The sequence below is a fragment of the Somniosus microcephalus genome, chromosome 4 (genome assembly GCF_052327205.1).
Source record: "Somniosus microcephalus isolate GS21.2 chromosome 4, FLI_Smic_1.0, whole genome shotgun sequence".
In the NCBI taxonomy this organism is placed as follows: domain Eukaryota; kingdom Metazoa; phylum Chordata; class Chondrichthyes; order Squaliformes; family Somniosidae; genus Somniosus; species Somniosus microcephalus.
The window spans coordinates 73,328,228-73,345,587 of NC_140990.1; the positions used below are offsets into that span (position 1 = coordinate 73,328,228).

Consider the following 17,360-nt stretch of genomic DNA (forward strand, 5'->3'; position numbering starts at 1 on the left):
TTTTGCGGCGCCTTGGACTTCTCATTACCAATGATGAGCAGGCGCTGCGCCTCCACCTCGTTGAGGAGATTGCTGAGGTCATCATCAGTTCAATTGTGAGTTCTTTTAATGCCGTGAATTGTGCTCATTCCAGCCATTTCACGTTGCTAATCGGATTGGGCCTTTGGCGTAGCGGTAGGATCCCCGCCGCTGGGCCAGACGGGGTAGGGTTTCGAACCCCGCTCCACACAGTCCCGGCAAGTGGAGTCGGAGCTCCGGCTCTAAATTCTGGGTTGACATCCAGCGGGATATTTGCGTCCGTGGGTGTGGGTGGCCCCCCCTCCTTGTATAGCTTGTGGGAGCCCGTAAAACCCTCCCGCCATAGGACTAACCACCCTAATGGCTGGTTCAAAGATGGTTACGGTCACGGAATGAGCGTTAATCACGGCCATAAATCCTTCCACCACTTCATACAGTTCCCCAAAGGGAACAGTGTGAAGACACGTATGACGACGACATTGCTAAATAAATAAATGGAATAAAAAAAATTCTTTTAGGGCTTTTAAAAGTCTTTAAATTGCTTTAATTCTGTTTAAAACTACTTCAGATTCTTCAAAATAATGTAAACGTTTTTAAAATTTTATAAAAGTTCACAAAACATCCATAAAATAGCAGATAACTTACTTTCCCTGCAGCTGTGTAACTACAAAGTCCTCTGCAGCTGCTTGGAGAGATTGGGGGCGTGTCCTACTACAATGAGACCTTAAGGGGCGTGTCTCACTTGCACAGCGCGCTCCAGGCTTCGCGCTGGCTGCACTCCTGGGCGGTGTGACGTCAAACGTTGCCCGGGATTCTTCTGTTTCAAAATGGAATTCCAGGCGTCCCTGGAGGTGAACGGCAGGCGCGTCGGGTAAGTGCATATCGGGGGCTTGCACGCGCGGCAAGCCACTGACCCGAATTACTGCCCCAATATAAATTGATCATTACCTCCCTGCTCTTGTATTATATTCCTCTAGAAATGAACCGCTCACAGTGCTCCAACTGTGGTCTCACCAAGGTTCAATATAAATTGATCATTACCTCCCTGCTCTTGTATTATATTCCTCTAGAAATGAACCCCAGGCCTTTCTTTGCAATCTTTATGGCCTCATCAACTTGTGTTGCTACTTTTAGTGATTTATGTGTCTGTATTCCCAGATCGCTTTGCTCCTCTGCCCCATTTATTTTCTTACTTTCGAAGGTGTAAGTGGCTTCCTTATTCCTCCTACTAAAATGAACCAGCTGACCTTTCACTACATTGAATTTTGTTGCCCATTTACCTGCCCAGTTTCTGTCTTCCTGTATTATGGTGCAGTCCCCACATTATTAGTTACACCACCCAGTTTGGTGCCATCTTCAAATTCTGAGTCCAAATCATCACAAACAGAATTGGTCCCAGCAGCACAGACCGCTGTGGGACACCACATCTCACTCTCTGCCAGCCCGAGAAACGTTCTTCAACTTCGAGCCTCTGATTTCTGTTTTGTAGCCATCTTTCCATCCATTCTGCTACCTCGCCCTCGACTCCACCTTGGGCATCTTGTAGACCGCACATACTGCAGACACTGCACCAGTGGTGGAGAGGGAGGATATTGAGTCCTGTGGCAGGGGCACTGATGAAGTGGACTTCGCTGTCCCGTGTGGTTCGAGGCATCGCTAGTGGCTTTTTTCACATCTTTGCACCTTTAAAAAAAATGTTACCAGCTTATTTAACCCTTTAACATGTCGGACACATAAAACATGAAGCCTCATCAGTTTTTCTCAGAATAACAGGACTGAATTTGAATTAGAAAACAGTTAGGAAACATTCAGCAATTAAACCAGACTGGGCGGGGCCTGAGGTGCAAGTTAGTGTAAAGGAAAAGTGGCGGCCAGTTTACTTTGCATGATGGCGGAGAGCCCGGGCATTTGCGTTATTGAATAATTTAAAGATTAATTTTGTTTATTGCCTCTGAGGCCCCAATCTCGATGGGATGACGTTTATCCAGAATCCTCCGCGCGGCAGAATGTGCCCTATCAATGACCACTGGAGCCCAGTGCGCAGGTGCGGGACCGGGCTGTGCTCTGAGCAGTCTGTGGCGGAAGAGACGCTCCCGGGAGGCGGTAGGAGATTGTGGTCTCGGGGAGGAATTGGACCCGCGGGTGGGCTGGGAAGCTTCATAAACACCCGGTGTAGGCCTCAGGCCCCGAATAAGAGCCCACAGGCCCCGTGTTTGTCCCGCGGTGATAGGCCCAGCCGCCCGGGTCAGCGGGGTCACTGGCCGCCATCTTGGACAGGGCGGGGTCACGGCGCATGCGCAGCCATCAGCCTGGAACAAAGAGTGGGCGGGGCTTCAGGGTCCCAGTGACCAGGAGAGACAATCATTGACTCATTGATTTTATTCTCACTCTGCACACAGCAGCTGTCTCACCATTCTCAAAAAGATTTCAAACATCAGTGTGACTGGAAAAGCACCGAGACACACACACCCGAGTGAGAGTGTTCCAGTGCACTGACTGTGGAATGAGCTTTAACCAGTTACACAGCCTGAAAAAACATTGCACCATTCACAGCGGGGAGAAACCATACACGTGTTCTGTGTGTGGACGAGGCTTCAACTGATCGTCCAACCTGGAGAGACACAAGGACACCCGCACCATGGAGAAACCGTGGAAATGTGAGGACTGTGGGAAGGGATTTAATTACCCATCTGAGCTGGAAACTCATCAACGCAGTCACACTGGAGAGAAGCCATGTAAATGTGGGGACTGTGGGAAGGGATTCAATTACCCATCCCAGCTGAAAATTCATCGGCGAATTCACACCGGAGAGCGGCCGTTCTCCTGCTCCATGTGTGGCAAGGGATTCACAGAGTTATCCAAGCTTCATATGCACATGCGAATTCACACCGGGGAGAGGCCATTCCACTGCTCCGTCTGTGGGAAGGGATTCGCTCAGTTATCCACCCTACTGACACACCAGCGAGTTCATACTGAGGAGAGACCTTTTAAATGTTCTGAGTGTGAGAAGAGTTTTAAAAGCAGAAGTGAAGTTCTGACACATCAACGCACTCACACTGGGGAGAGGCCGTTCACCTGCTCCGAGTGTGGGAAGGGATTCACTCAGACATCCACCCTGCGGAAACACCAGAGAGTTCACACTGGGGAGAGGCCGTTCACCTGCTCAGTGTGTGAGAAAAGATTCACTCAGTCATCCAGCCTGGTGGAACACCAGCGAGTTCACACTGGGGAGAAGCCGTTCACCTGCTCAGTGTGTGGAAAGGGATTCACCCATTCATCCCACCTGTTGACACACCAGCGAGTTCACACCGGGGAGAGGCCATTCACCTGCTCTGTGTGTGGGAAGGGATTCACTCAAAGATCCAGCCTGCTGGCACACCAACGACTTCACACTGGGGAGAGGCCATTCACCTGCTCCGTGTGTGAGAAAGGATTCACACGTTCATCTAACCTGGTGACTCACCAGCGAGTTCACAAGTGACTGTAGGGGTTGGATTCTGCTGTTATTGCTGCTGTTAATCACATCCAAGACTGAACCATGTTCATTTCAACAGTTGGAATTTGTTTCTGCTGATGTTAATAACCCCAATAACTGGGCTGCAGTTTAAGATTCTGGATATTATCTCTTCTATATATATAAAAGGATACTTCTGTCTGTCATTCTGTCTGTCTGTCTTGAATTAACTTGAAAGTTATAGAGCGTACCTACACGTGCGTTACGTCGAAAGAAAGCTGACGATTCCAGAACCATCCTAAGTGTATTTACGTTTCGGCCGGACAAAAATTGCGCTCGCGGTATCCAAAAAACGTTCAACATTCCGCACATTATCCGCTCATTAGCATCAAGTGACATCGAGGTCGACCAATCATACGGCGGGTTCCTGGTGCGTGCGGCCGGGCCCTCCTACGGTCGAGTGACGGGACGATTGACCAATCCTACGCTTCGGTGACCTGACGGTCCACCAATCGGTGCCTGTGTGGGCGGGCCTTATCGTTCTGAACCGAGGTGAGTCGCCGCCATCTTGATTCCAAACTTTTCCTTTTTCCCGCTTTCTGCATGTTTCTTTTCAAATCGACAATTCCAGCAAAAAAAAAGTTGCTTTTAAAGGACAAATTGTTTTAAAAAAAAATTAATTAATTTGTAAATCTTTTGTCTAACCTCTATAATTTTCCTACCTTTCACCGTTTTTCCAGGCCTCAAAGCCTGGGCGTCTGTTGACCAGCCACGCCCGAGCTAGGCGCCTCCCGTCGCGATCGACAAAAGGCCAGCGATCGCCGCCATCTTTGAGAAGGCTGGAGGGGGCCGGCCTGAGCCGAGCGTCGCCACTGCCGCCATCTTAGTAAAGGCGGGCGGGGCGGGAGTCAGCGTCCGCGTCATCTTCTGCCCGGAGCGCGACTTGAGTCCGGCCGGGCCTCACGCGGTAGGTTGCGCGGCAGCGTCTCTCTGGTCTTGAAGCCGGCTCGGGCGGGGACATCGGGGGGCGGGACATCGGGAGATCGTGGGGCGGGCCATCGGGAGAGCGGGGGACGGGAGATCGGGGGGCGGGAGATCGGGGGGCGGCACATCGAGAGATCGCGGGGCGGGACATCGGGAGATCGGGGGCGGGACATTGGGAGATCGGGGGCGGGACATTTGGGAGATTGGGGGCAGGACATCAGGGGGCGGGAGATCGGGGGGCGGGGCTCGGGGACTCCTCTCCCCCCTCCCCTCCCCTTCCTCCCCCCCACCCCTTCCTCCCCCTCCCCCTCCCCCCCCTCCCCCCTCCCCTTCCTCCCCCCCTCCCCCCTCCCCTTCCTCCCCCCTCCCCTTCCTTCCCCCTCCCCTTCCCCCCCTCCCCTCCCCTCCCCCTCCCTCCCCCCCTTCCCCCCTCCCCTTCCTCCCCCCCTTCCCCCCTCCCCTTCCTCCCCCCTTCCCTCCCCCTCCCCTCCCCCCTCCCCTCCCCCCCACCCCCCTCCCCTTCTCCTCCTCCCCCCCACCCCCCCTCTCCTCCCCCTACCCTCCCCTCCCCCCTCCCCTACCCTCCCCTCCCCCCTCCCTCCCTCCCCCCCTTCCCCCCAGTCGCTGTCTCTCTTCCCCCCAGTCGCTCTCTCTCTTCCCCCCAGTCGCGCGCTCTCTCTCTCTTCCAACAACAACATGCCCTCGAAAAAGCCTCGGCACCGCCGGGCACTCCAGCTAGTGTCAAATAAATCAGCTTTGTGTTAAACACATTGTTGTAGATTTTTGTCTTTCCCACCTGAGTGTTTAGCATCACCTGGCTGGAGCTCAGAAAGGACAATCTGGGGGAGGATCGTACGGCGGGAACAGAACTTCAGCCTGGACACAGTCCTTCAGGGCCACACTGAGAGGGGCAAACGGCACTTTAGTCTTTCTCGTCTTTCTTCACTGACAGCAAAGTCCCTGTGAGGGTTAATCTTGAAGCGTGTGAGAAATGTGCCCCAGCCGCTCTCTTCCATGGTTCAGAGCTCCTAGGCACGGAACAGAAGGCTCCTTTACAACTGTGTTTAGAGTCAGGAAGAACAACGGTGAATGCTGGAAACGTGCTGTCAAATCAGAGATTGGTGTCAAACGGCGATCTGTTCCTGACTGAAAGTGAAACAGCAGGTTTAAGATTCCAGTCTAAAAATTACTGGTAATTATTTTATAAAGATTTAACATGTTTGTGGGACAGTCCTGAATCTACCATTTTAAGGCAGGTTAAAATAAATTGGTTAAAGTCTGCACTAAAATAGCAGAGGGAGGAGTTCACAGGAGCCTGTTAACTGCTGGTACAATTATACAACAGACATTTGATCTCCAGATAAAGAAGGACCTGCAGCGTGTTTCCAGGAATTCCCTGTTTTATTGATGTGAGTGTGTTAGTCACCAGGATAACTAAAAATACACGACCCGGAACATCCATGGGGGTGCGATCCTGACAGTTACTCTGGGATCACTCCCGCTGTGGAACTCCACCACTGACCCTGCTGAAGGTTGTAGGCTCAGGGAGTGGGGCCTCCAGGAGTGGACGGTAAGGAAGCTGGGTTTCGGTATCCTGACAAATATATGGCGAGGAACCAGAGGAATCCTTACTGAGGAACCGTCTGGGGTTTTACCGGCCAGCGTAGGTCTAGGGGTGAATGATGCCTGACTCCCCGAACTGTCTTACATTGAACCCAGTTCAGGTCAAGGTGAGTTCAGTTTATAGGAGAATAGGGACAAATATCACCTACAATTGAGGGAGTCAAAAGCAGCCATTAGAGAGGCTAAGAGATATTTGGAAATGAAGATGGTGTACAATTGTGGTAATAATAGTAAAAGCTTTTCCAGCTATGTCAGAAGGCAGAAGACATAGTTACATAGATTCCCAAATCCGTGCCCATCGTTCCTGCAATTCCAGGTTTGAATCCCTCCAATCAGGTTTCCGCCCTTGCCACAGTACCGAAACGGCTCTCATCAAAGTCACAAGTGACATCCTTTGTGACTGTGACAAAAGTAAACTATCCCTCCTCGTCCTTCTTGACTTGTCTGCAGCCTTTGACATGGTTGACCACTCCATCCTTCTCCAACGCCTCTCCACCGTCGTCCAGCGGGGTGGGACTGCACTCGCCTGGTTCCATTCTTATCTATATAATCGTAGCCAGAGAATCACCTGCAACGGCTTCTCTTCCCGCTCCCGCATCGTTACCTCTGGTGTCCCCCAAGGATCTATGTTTGGCCCCCTCCTATTTCTCATCTACATGTTGCCCCTTGGCGACATCATCCAAAAACACAGCGTCAGTTTCCACGTGTACGCTGATGACACCCAGCTCTGCCTCACCACCTCTTCTCTCGACCCCTCCACGGTCTCTAAATTGTCAGACTGATTGTCCGACATACAGTTCTGGATGAGCAAAACTTTTCTCCAATTAAATATTGGGAAGACCGAAGCCATTGTTTTCTGTCCCCGCCACAAACTCCGTTCCCTAGCCTCCATCCCTCTCCCTAACATCTGTCTGAGGCTGAACCACGCTGTTTGCAACCTTGGTGTCATATTTGACCCTGAAATGAGCTTCCGACCACATATCCACAGCATAACTAAGACTGCCTACTTCTACCTCCGTAACATCGCCCGTCTCGGCCCTTGCCTCAGCTCATCTGCTGCTGAAACCCTCATCCATGCCTTTGTTACCTCTAAACTTCACTATTCTAATGCAATCCTCATTCCCTCATTCTACCCTACATAAGCTTGAGGTAATCCAAAACTCGGCTGCCCGTGTCCTAACTTGCACCAAGTCCTGTTTGCCCATCACCCCTGTGCTCGCTGACCTACATTGGCTTCTGGTTAAGCAGGGCTTCAATTTCAAAATTCTCATCCTTGTTTTCAAATCCCTCCATGGCCTCGCCCCTCCCTATCTTTGTAATCTCCTTCAGCCCCACACCCTCCCCCGCCCCCGAGATATCTGCGCTCCTCTAATTCTGCCCTCTTGAGCATCCCTGATTATAATCACTCAACCATTGGTGGCCGTACCTTCTGTTGCCTAGGCTCCAAGCTCTGGAACTCCCTGCCTAAACCTGTCTGCCTCGCTACATCTCCTCCTTTAAGACGCTCCTTAAAACCTACCTCTTTGTCCAAGCTTTTGGTCACCTGCCCTAATTTATCCTTATGTGGCTCAGTGTCAAATTTTTTGTCTTATAACACTGCTGTGAAGCACCTTGGGAAGTTTTACTACGTCAAAGGTGCTATATAAATAAAACTTGTTGTTGTAGAATTACAGAGTCTACAGCACAGGAACAGGCCATTCGGCCCAACTGGTCAATGCCGGTGTTTCTGCTCCACACGAGTCTCCTCCCAGCACTCTTCATCTAACCCTATTAGCATATCCTTCTATTCCTTTCTCCCTCATGTGCTTATCTACCTTCCCCATGAATGTATCTGTGCTATTCACCTCAACTACTCCTTGTGGTAGCACGTTCCACATTCTGACCTCTCTTTGGGTAAAGAAGTTTCTCCTGAATTCCCCATTGGATTTATTAGAGACTGTGTTATATTTATGACCTGTAGTTTTGGACTCCCCCACAAGTGGAAACATTTTCTCCAGGTCCACCTTATTGTGGTAAACCACTGTTGTTCACTTCACTGTTGTTCACTGTTGTTCACTTCACTGTTGTTCACTCTTGCCCATTGTTGTACCTGTCTGTGCATGCCTCAGCTGGCTCCGCCCCTGGCTCCACCCATATGCCCTGGTATAAAGGCGGCTGCTCGGCAGTTCCCCAGGCATTCAGGACCGGTCGACCACTAGAGGCATGCCTTCGTTCTTTAGCTAATAAAAGCCTGTTTGTTACTCTCTTAACTTCCAGTCTTTCTCAGTAATTGATAGCGCATCAATTTTATTAGCTAAACTTTTTTTTCGATGGAGCAAATCCTCAAACCAGCACGCCTGGAACTAGACCCTCAAGAGGCGGATTCATCTACCAAGTTTGCACACTGGCTGCGATGCTTTGAATTTTTCCTGGAAGCCTCCGTCGAAACTGTTCAAAACGATGGCGACAAACTAAGGGTTCTGACCTCCAAGGTGAACCACCAAGCTTATTCGCTCATCCAAGATGCGACTACCTACAAGGGTGCTCTCGACCTCCTTAAAGAACAGTACGCACGCCCGGTAAATGAGGTTTACGCCAGACACCTCCTGGGGTCCCGCAAACAGCAACCCGGGGAATCGATGGAGGTATACCTACGGGTGCTGAAGGTGCTCGGCCAGGCCTGCAAATGTAAAGAGGTGTCGGCCGCGGTGTACACGGAGGAACTTGTCCGGGACGCCTTCGTCGCGGGCCTCAGGTCCAACTACACCCGGCAGAGACTGTTGGAGCAGGGCGAACTCGACCTGAAGAAGGCCACGGCCCTCGCACTCTCGCTCGACGTGGCCCACCGGAATATGGACGCCTACTCCCCTGACCGCGCGGCCGCATCGTGGATGGCGCGGGCGCCGCCATTCTGGGACACGGTAGGACCGCCACCCTGCGCCGCGCCACCCCCGTCACATCCCGCCAACGGCCCAACTTCTGCAGCGATGTCCCGGGGCCCGAAGTGTTACTTCTTTGGCCAAGCCAAACACCCCAGAGCGCGCTGCCCGACGAAAAACGCTACTTGCTCTGGTTGTGGGAAGAAAGGGCACTACGCCAGCGTCTGCAAGGCTAAACCTACCCCAAATTCCAGCAGTGCCGCGTGTGGGCCGAGCGGGCCGCCATCTTGGACGCCGCCATCTTGGACGCCATCTTGTACGACTCCAGCCGCGTGTGGATCATGGGCGCCGCCATCTTGGACACCATCTTGGACGCCTTCGACCATGGGTGATCCGTTCCGGCCGCCATTTTTGCAACGGGCCCCCGACTCACCCACCGCCTCACCTGATGACTGCAGCGACACGCCTGACCCTACGCTGGCCTCCGTTACACTGGACCAATCTAGACCTCACCAACTAGCCAGGTCCATGATGGACATTAAGGTAAACGGCCGCGCCACGACCTGCCTTTTCGACTGCGGGAGCACGGAGAGCTTTATCCACCCCGACACGGTGCGGCGTTACTCTCTCCCGGTCCTGCCAGCACGCCACCGGGTCTCTATGGCCTCCAAGTCCCATTCAGCGGACGTCGGCGGCTACTGCGTGGTGACCCTTTCGGTGAGGGGCACAGAGTACAGAAACTTTAAACTGCTTGTCCTGCCCCATCTCTGCGCTGCCGTCCTACTGGGGTTGGATTTTCAGTGCCACCTTAAGAGTGTCACGATGGCGTACGGTGGACCCCTTCCCCCACTCACAGTCTGCAACCAGCAGTTTTCAAATTGCCCGCCGCGCACCTTTTGCAGCCTCTCCACGCTTAAAGTCACCCCCCCACCCCCGTTGTTCGCTAACCTCGCCCACGACTGTAAGCCCATCGCCACCAAAAGCAGGCGATACAGCGCTGGTGACAGAGTTTTTATTAAATCTGAGGTGGAGCGGCTCCTGAAGGAGGGGATTATTGAAGCTAGCACCAGCCCCTGGCGAGCCCAGGTTGTGGTCGTCAAGACCGGCGAGAAGCAGCGCCTGGTCATTGACTACAGCCAAACAATTAATCGATATACCCAACTGGACGCATACCCCCTCCCCCGCATATCTGATATGGTCAATCAGATCGCACAATACCGCATATTCTCCACCATTGACCTTAAGTCAGCATATCACCAACTCCCTATCCGCTATGAGGACCGCCAGTATACTGCCTTCGAGGCAAACGGCCGCCTCTACCACTTCCTTCGGGTTCCCTTCGGCGTCACCAACGGGGTCTCCGTTTTCCAAAGGGAGATGGACCGGATGGTCGACCAGGATGCATTGCAGGCCACTTTTCCCTACCTGGACAATGTGACCATCTGCGGCCATGACCTGCAGGACCATGACGCCAACCTCGACAAATTCCTCCGCACTGCCCAACTCCTAAACCTTACATATAACAAGGAGAAGTGCATATTCCGCACAACCCGCCTCGCTATCCTTGGCTGTGTTGTGGAACACGGAGTCATCGGCCCCGACCCCGACCGGATGCGTCCCCTTATGGACCTTCCCCTGCCCCACTGCCTCAAGGCCCTGAAGAGATGCCTGGGGTTTTTCTCCTACTACGCCCAGTGGGTCCCTAATTATGCGGACTAAGCCCGTCCACTTATCAAGTCCACCTCTTTTCCCCTGGCGGCAGAGGCCGGCTTAGCCTTCCACCGTATCAAAGAGGACATTGCTCAAGCCACCATGCACGCGGTGGACGAGTCCATCCCTTTCCAGGTGGAGAGCGATGCGTCCGACTTTGCCCTGGCCGCTACCCTTAACCAGGCGGGAAGGCCCGTGGCCTTCTTTTCACGAAGCCTCCAAGGCTCCGAAATCAGACACTCCTCTGTCGAATAGGAGGCCCAGGCCATTGTGGAAGCTGTGCGACATTGGAGGCATTACCTGGCTGGAAAACGATTCACCCTACTCACTGACCAGCGTTCAGTTGCTTTTATGTTTAATAACAAGCAGAGGGGCAAAATCAAAAATGACAAGATTTTGAGGTGGAGAATTGAACTTTCCACCTACAATTATGATATCTTGTACCGGCCCGGGAAACTCAATGAGCCCCCGGATGCTCTATCGCGAGGTACATGTGCCAACGCACAGGTTGATAGACTGCGGGCCCTCCACAATGACCTCTGCCACCCGGGGGTCACCAGGTTCTTCCATTTCATCAAGGCCCGCAACCTGCCTTACTCCATTGAGGAGGTCAGGACCATGACCAGGAACTGCCAAGTCTGCGCTGAGTGCAAACCGCACTTTTATAGACCAGACAGGGCTCACCTGATAAAAGCCACTCGCCCCTTCGAGCGCCTGAGCGTTGATTTTAAAGGGCCTCTCCCCTCCTCCGACCGCAATGTGTACTTCCTCAACATTATTGATGTGTACTCCCGTTTCCCGTTCGCCATCCCCTGCCCGGACATGACCAGTGCCACGGTCATTAAATGTCTGAACGACCTCTTCACCCTGTTCGGTTTCCCCAGCTATATCCATAGCGACCGGGGCTCATCGTTTATGAGCGACGAACTCCGCCAGTACCTGCTCGCTAGGGGTATTGCCACAAGCAGGACCACCAGTTACAACCCCCGGGGGAACGGACAGGTGGAAAGAGAGAATGCGACAGTTTGGAAGGCCGCCCTGCTAGCCTTAAAGTCTAGGGGCCTTCCGACCTCCCACTGGCAGGATGTGCTCCCCGATGCGCTCCACTCTATTCGGTCACTGCTCTGCACTGCCACTAACGCCACCCCTCATGAGAAAATGTTTGTCTTCCCAAGGAAGTCCACATCGGGGACATTGCTACCGCCATGGCTGACATCCCCAGGGCCGGTCCTACTGAGAAGACACGTGAGGACCCATAAAACGGACCCCCTGGTCGAGAGGGTCGACCTCCTCCACGCCAACCCCCAGTATGCTTACATTGCGTACCCGGACGGGCGGGAGGACACAGTCTCCATACGAGACCTCGCACCCTCGGGGGCCCCTGAAACCAACATCACCGCTACCCACAATGCACCGGCGGCAACGGACCCATACCTAACCCCTGTAGACGGCACGCCGTGGCCCCGTGACCCGCCACTGATCACCAAACAACTCAACACCCATGAGGACGACACGCCAGTGCTCCGGCCTACGCGGGACTCGGCGTCGGAAGCTGCACCACCTCAGCCGTCGCCACGACGATCACGACGGCATACAAGACCCCCAGAAAGACTTAATTATACGAACTTTTAATACACTTCACCCCGTCGGACTCATTTTTAAGCAAGGGGTGAATGTGGTAAACCACTGTTGTTCACTGTTGTTCACTTCACTGTTGTTCACTGTTGTTCACTTCACTGTTCACTCTTGCCCATTGTTGTACCTGTCTGTGCATGCCTCAGCTGGCTCCGCCCCTGGCTCCACCCATATGCCCTGGTATAAAGGTGGCTGCTCGGCAGTTCCCCAGGCATTCAGGACCGGTCGACCACTAGAGGCATGCCTTCGTTCTTTAGCTAATAAAAGCCTGTTTGTTACTCTCTTAACTTCCAGTCTTTCTCAGTAATTGATAGCGCATCACCTATATAACCTTTTCATAATCTTAAAGACCTCGATCAGGTCACCCATCGGCCTCTTTATTCTAGAGAAAAGAGCCCCAGCCTGTTCAGCCTTTCCTGATAAGTATATCCTCTCAGTTCTAGGATCATCCTTGCAAAGCCTTTTTCCACCGTCTCCAGTGCCTCCATATCCTTTTTATAATATGGAGACCAGAACTGTTCATTGTACTCCAAGTGTGGTCCAACCAATGTCCTATACAAGTTTAACATAACTTTTCTGCTTTTCAATTCTATCCCTATAGAAATGAGCCCCAGTCCATTGTTTGCTCCTGTTATGGCCTCATTAACCTGCGTCGCTACTTTTAGTGATTTGTGTATCTGGACCCCGAGATCCCTTTGCTCCTCTACCCCATTTAGACTCTTATTTTCCAAGTAGTGTGTGGCCTCATTATTCCTACCAAAATGCACCACCTTTCTTAAAATTAATTTGCTAATTGCCCTCCCATTCTGGAAGTTTATTAATGTCTTCTTGCATGTTGTCGCAGTCTTCCTCAGTATTAACTCTACCTCCCAATTTGGTGTCATCGATAAATTTTGGAATTGTACCTCTGATTCCCAAGTCCAAATAGTTTCTGTAAATGGCGAACAACAGTGGTCCCAGCACCGATCCCTGTGGAACACCACTTCCCACCTTTTGCCAGTCTGAGTAGCTACTCCCAACCCCTACTCTCTGTTTTCTGTAACCAGCTTGCTATCCATAACAGTTTGTAAGATCGACAAGATGACCAAGGTCAGGCCGTGTGGAGTGAAGGGCCAGGCAGCAGAATGGATGGAAAGATGGCTACAAAACAGAAATCAGAGGGTTGGAGTTAAGGGAAGTTTGTTGCAATCTTTCCATCCATTCTGCTGCCTGACCTTTGACTCCACACGGCCTGACCGTGGTCATCTTGTAGACCGTACATACTGCAGACACAGTGCACCAGTGGTGGAGGGGGTGGATATTGAGTCCTGTGGCAGGGGCGCTGATGAAGTGGATTTCTCTGTCCATGAGTTTTGAGGCATCGCTAGTGGCGTTTTTCACCACTTTCCACCTTTTAAAAAAAACCTTGCTGCCAGTTTATTAAAGCCATTAACAGCCGCTCGGGTGGGACACACCAATAACTGAGGCCTTGTTTACCTCACAATGACAGGCCTGAACCCGAGTTAGAAAACATTTAGTAATTAAACCAGACTGGGCGGGGCCTGAGGTGCGAGTCAGTAACGGAAAATTGGTGGCCAGCGTACTTCACACCAGGACTGAGGACCCGGGGACTCGGGTTTCTGTATCATTTATTGATTCATTTCGTTTATTGCCCAATCTCAATCAGACTGGTGGGTCATCTTGCTGTCCGGCGGAGGCGAGGTTCCCCAATGGAGGGCTCTCTACGTGGGGGTCCTTCCCTGCACCATTGGGGATCTGGGGTGGAGACTGTTACAAGGAGCTGTCGTGTGCAACAGTTTTTAAGCTACTTTCCGGACTCCAAGCCCAGATATGTTTTTTGCGGCCCAGAGGAGTCCATGGGCCGTGTATATATTCAGTGTGAGAGGTTGCAGCCCCTGTATAGTTACCTGAAGGGGCTGCTCCTCAACTCTTGGTTACACTTTAGCCCCACGCTCCTAATCTTTGCCCGCCCGGTGCGGAGGGGGGTGGGTAAGTTGGAGGATCTTCTCCTGGACCTGCTCTTGGGCCTGGTGAAAACAGCAATTTGTAGGCCCAGGATGGGCGGGGCCCATGGGGGGTCACTCTGGCTGCCTGCCTCTCTCCCGTGGTCTTGTCCCTGCCTGGGTGACCCTGGAGAGGGAGCAGGCGGTGTCCACCGGTTCACTTGATACCTTCCTCGATCGGTGGGCACGGAAGGTTAAAGAGGCGATAATCGATCCTCACAATCACATTGTGATGTAATTATTAATTGTGTGTGTGTCACAAATACATTTCTTCAATTTTAATACAAAAGCTCGACTAGGCATGTTAAACTACTAGTTATTTAATCAGGGCTGCAGCTGCTGAAAGGTTGACTGCTGAGGTTTGTGGCCAGAGCTGGCACACGTGTTGTTCTGAAGTCTGATGTCTCACACCTGAAGAGTCTGTTTATGTTGTGTTGTAATGACCTTTTTCTGTTGCCTGGTGTCAGAAATAGAAATCAAAGGGAGATGATGCCCCACTCTGTTAATCAACTCTTTGACACATTTCCATGCATTTCCTTTCTTAATTTACAAAGATCACAACTCCATTAGTGAACAATGGATTGCCAGTCTGCCACTTTTCAGTGAGGCTTGAAAGGATTCGCTGTGAAGCTACACCTGGCCATCTGTCTGTGTGTCACTGTGTTTGGATTGTGTCAGACAACAGACCTAATATCTTGCCTACATCCATTACAATTTTTGAAATGTTAGATTGTACTTGGAAGAAGTTGAGTTTGAATCTGACAATTCTGAAATTGGAAGCTGTTAATGATTTCTGTTTTTCACGTAACTATATAGTGATGTGATCAATCAAAGCAAATTAACAGATGCTGCTATTTACTGAACACAACTGAATAATTCTACAAGGATGTTATCGCAGTCTTCCTCAGTATTAACTACATCCCCCAATTTAGTGTCATCTGCAAATTTTGAAATTGTACTTCTGATTCCCAAGTCCAAATCATTCATGTAAATGGTGAACAACAGTGGTCCCAGCACCGATCCCCGTGGAACACCACTTCCCACCTTCCGCCCGTCTGAGTAAATGCATTTAACTCATCCCGTTACTATAACTGGACTTATCTCCATTCCCGTGCCGAGGGGATTGCTGTACCAGACGAGAGGGGCAACATTTGGGGACTCTCGATTCTCCACCAATTCCTATTCCCCTTCTTTCTGGTGGATAATGGAGGTGCCACTGTGTGTAATGTGCAAGTCAGTAAGAATTGTCAGCGAGGATTAATCAGCACTTTCTAATTGGAGATGTTAATCAGTGGAACCTTTCAGACACTGAATTGTAGATTTTGTACCAAAGATCAATTTAGGATTGAAGTAAAAGTTCATAATTTTATTGTAAAATAATTCAGGGACTCTCATCAGAAATTAAGGGGAAAGATCAGACAGCGGTTCTTAAACAAACAGTGCAGCCCCGACAACTCAATCAGCTTTATATCCAGAATATTAAACTCCAGCCCAGTTATAGGGGTTATTAACATCAGCAGAAACAAACCCCAACTGTCAGAATGAACATTGTTCAGTCCCGGATGTGATTAACAGCAGCATCCAAACCCTGCAGTCACATGTGAACTCGCTGGTGTCTCAGCAAGTTGCATGAACGATTAAATCCCTTCTCACACACGGAGCAGGTGTACGACCTCTCCCCAGCGTGAACTCGCTGGTGTGTCAGCATGTTGGATGACTGAGTGAATCCCTTCCCACACACGGATCCAGTGTGACTGCGTTGATGAGTTTCCAGCTAAGCCGGGTAATGGAATCCCTTCCCACAGTCCCCACATTTTCACGGTTTCCCCGTGGTGCGGGTGTCCTTGTGTCTCTTCAGGTTGGACAATCGGTTGAAGCCTCGTCCACACACAGAACACGTGTACGGTTTCTCTCCGCTGTGAACGGTGCGATGTTTTTTCAGGCTCTGTAACTGTTTAAAGCTCTTTCCAGAGTCAGTGCACTGGAACACTCTCACTCGGGTGTGTGTGTCTCGGTGCTTTTCCAGTCACACTGATGTTTGAAATCTTTTCCCACAGACAGAACAGACAAACATTTCTCCTTCCACATTCAACGGCTGATGATATTCAGGTCCTGATGAATGGAGTGACTCTGTCAGATCTTGACGTGATGTTTGGATTGAGTTTGCGGTCTGTAAATGCTGCCCTTCTCACAGCCTGTAAAAGGAGTTTACAAAAGCCATCACTGTGAGTCCAGGATAGAAATTGACAAGATTCTCTCCTCCTGGTTCCTGGCCAAGGGGGCCGCGCATGCGCCCTGCTGCCCCCTGAGACTCTCAAGATGGCGGCCGTTAACCAGGGCCTGTCACCGGGAGAAAGCCCCGCAGCTGCCGCCCCGCTTGGGGCAAACGCCCGGCCTGGAGGCTCTTGTTCGGGGACTGAGGCCCACCCCGGGTATTTGTGAAGCGGATAATGTTGAGTGTTTTAATAATGGGGCCTAGGGCCGCACTCGGGGTGTGAGCAGCTCGCGTCCCCCCGGGGTTTATTTTTTTAAATTTAACATATTTATTTAAATATGGCAGTACTTGTTACAACTCATCAATTACATAATAAATCCATTACATTCATTAGCCGCAATAAAATAAAGCCTTAAAAACAGCTTTAGGGTTAACCGTATAAATGCAGTGATAAATTTTACAGACAAATCAACAATATTAACAGTACAGGTACCCATAGTGAAAAACAATTTTACACCAGTCCTATTGGCAATCTAGTAACTCTTTGTTTTTGCTTGGTATTACCTGTTGTCTTTTTTAAACATTCAAGTATAACAGTACTTATACAACTCATCAATTACATAGTAAATCCATTACATTCATTGACCACAATAAAAAGGATAAAGCCTCAAAAACAGCTTCATGGTCAACAATATAAATACAATAATAAATTTTTACAGGTAAATCAATCATGTTTACAGTACAAACTGCCACTATTTAATAAACCAAGAAAAGAAAGAACCCGTATACGCCAGTCCTACTGGCATCGCTCAATCATTCAGTCATTCATTCCTCCGTTTGTTCGTTCGCTCAAGCGTAAG

General features: G+C 50.9%; 1 protein-coding gene and 1 pseudogene across 2 annotated transcripts in view; both read left to right on the plus strand.

Annotated features, from left to right (window-relative positions):
• Window positions 1-17,360, plus strand: part of LOC147119221 (uncharacterized) — a 53,491-nt pseudogene that overhangs the window by 20,769 nt on the left and 15,362 nt on the right. The window lies entirely within an intron of this gene.
• LOC147119222 (uncharacterized) overlaps window positions 2,621-17,360 on the plus strand; it is a 31,416-nt gene continuing 16,676 nt past the window's right edge. Inside the window, exon 1 of the mRNA XM_085984922.1 lies at window positions 2,621-3,472. Within this exon, the coding sequence (XP_085841048.1) occupies window positions 2,657-3,472 (816 nt within the window). The 5' untranslated portion in view covers window positions 2,621-2,656. The remainder of the gene's footprint in view (window positions 3,473-17,360) is intronic.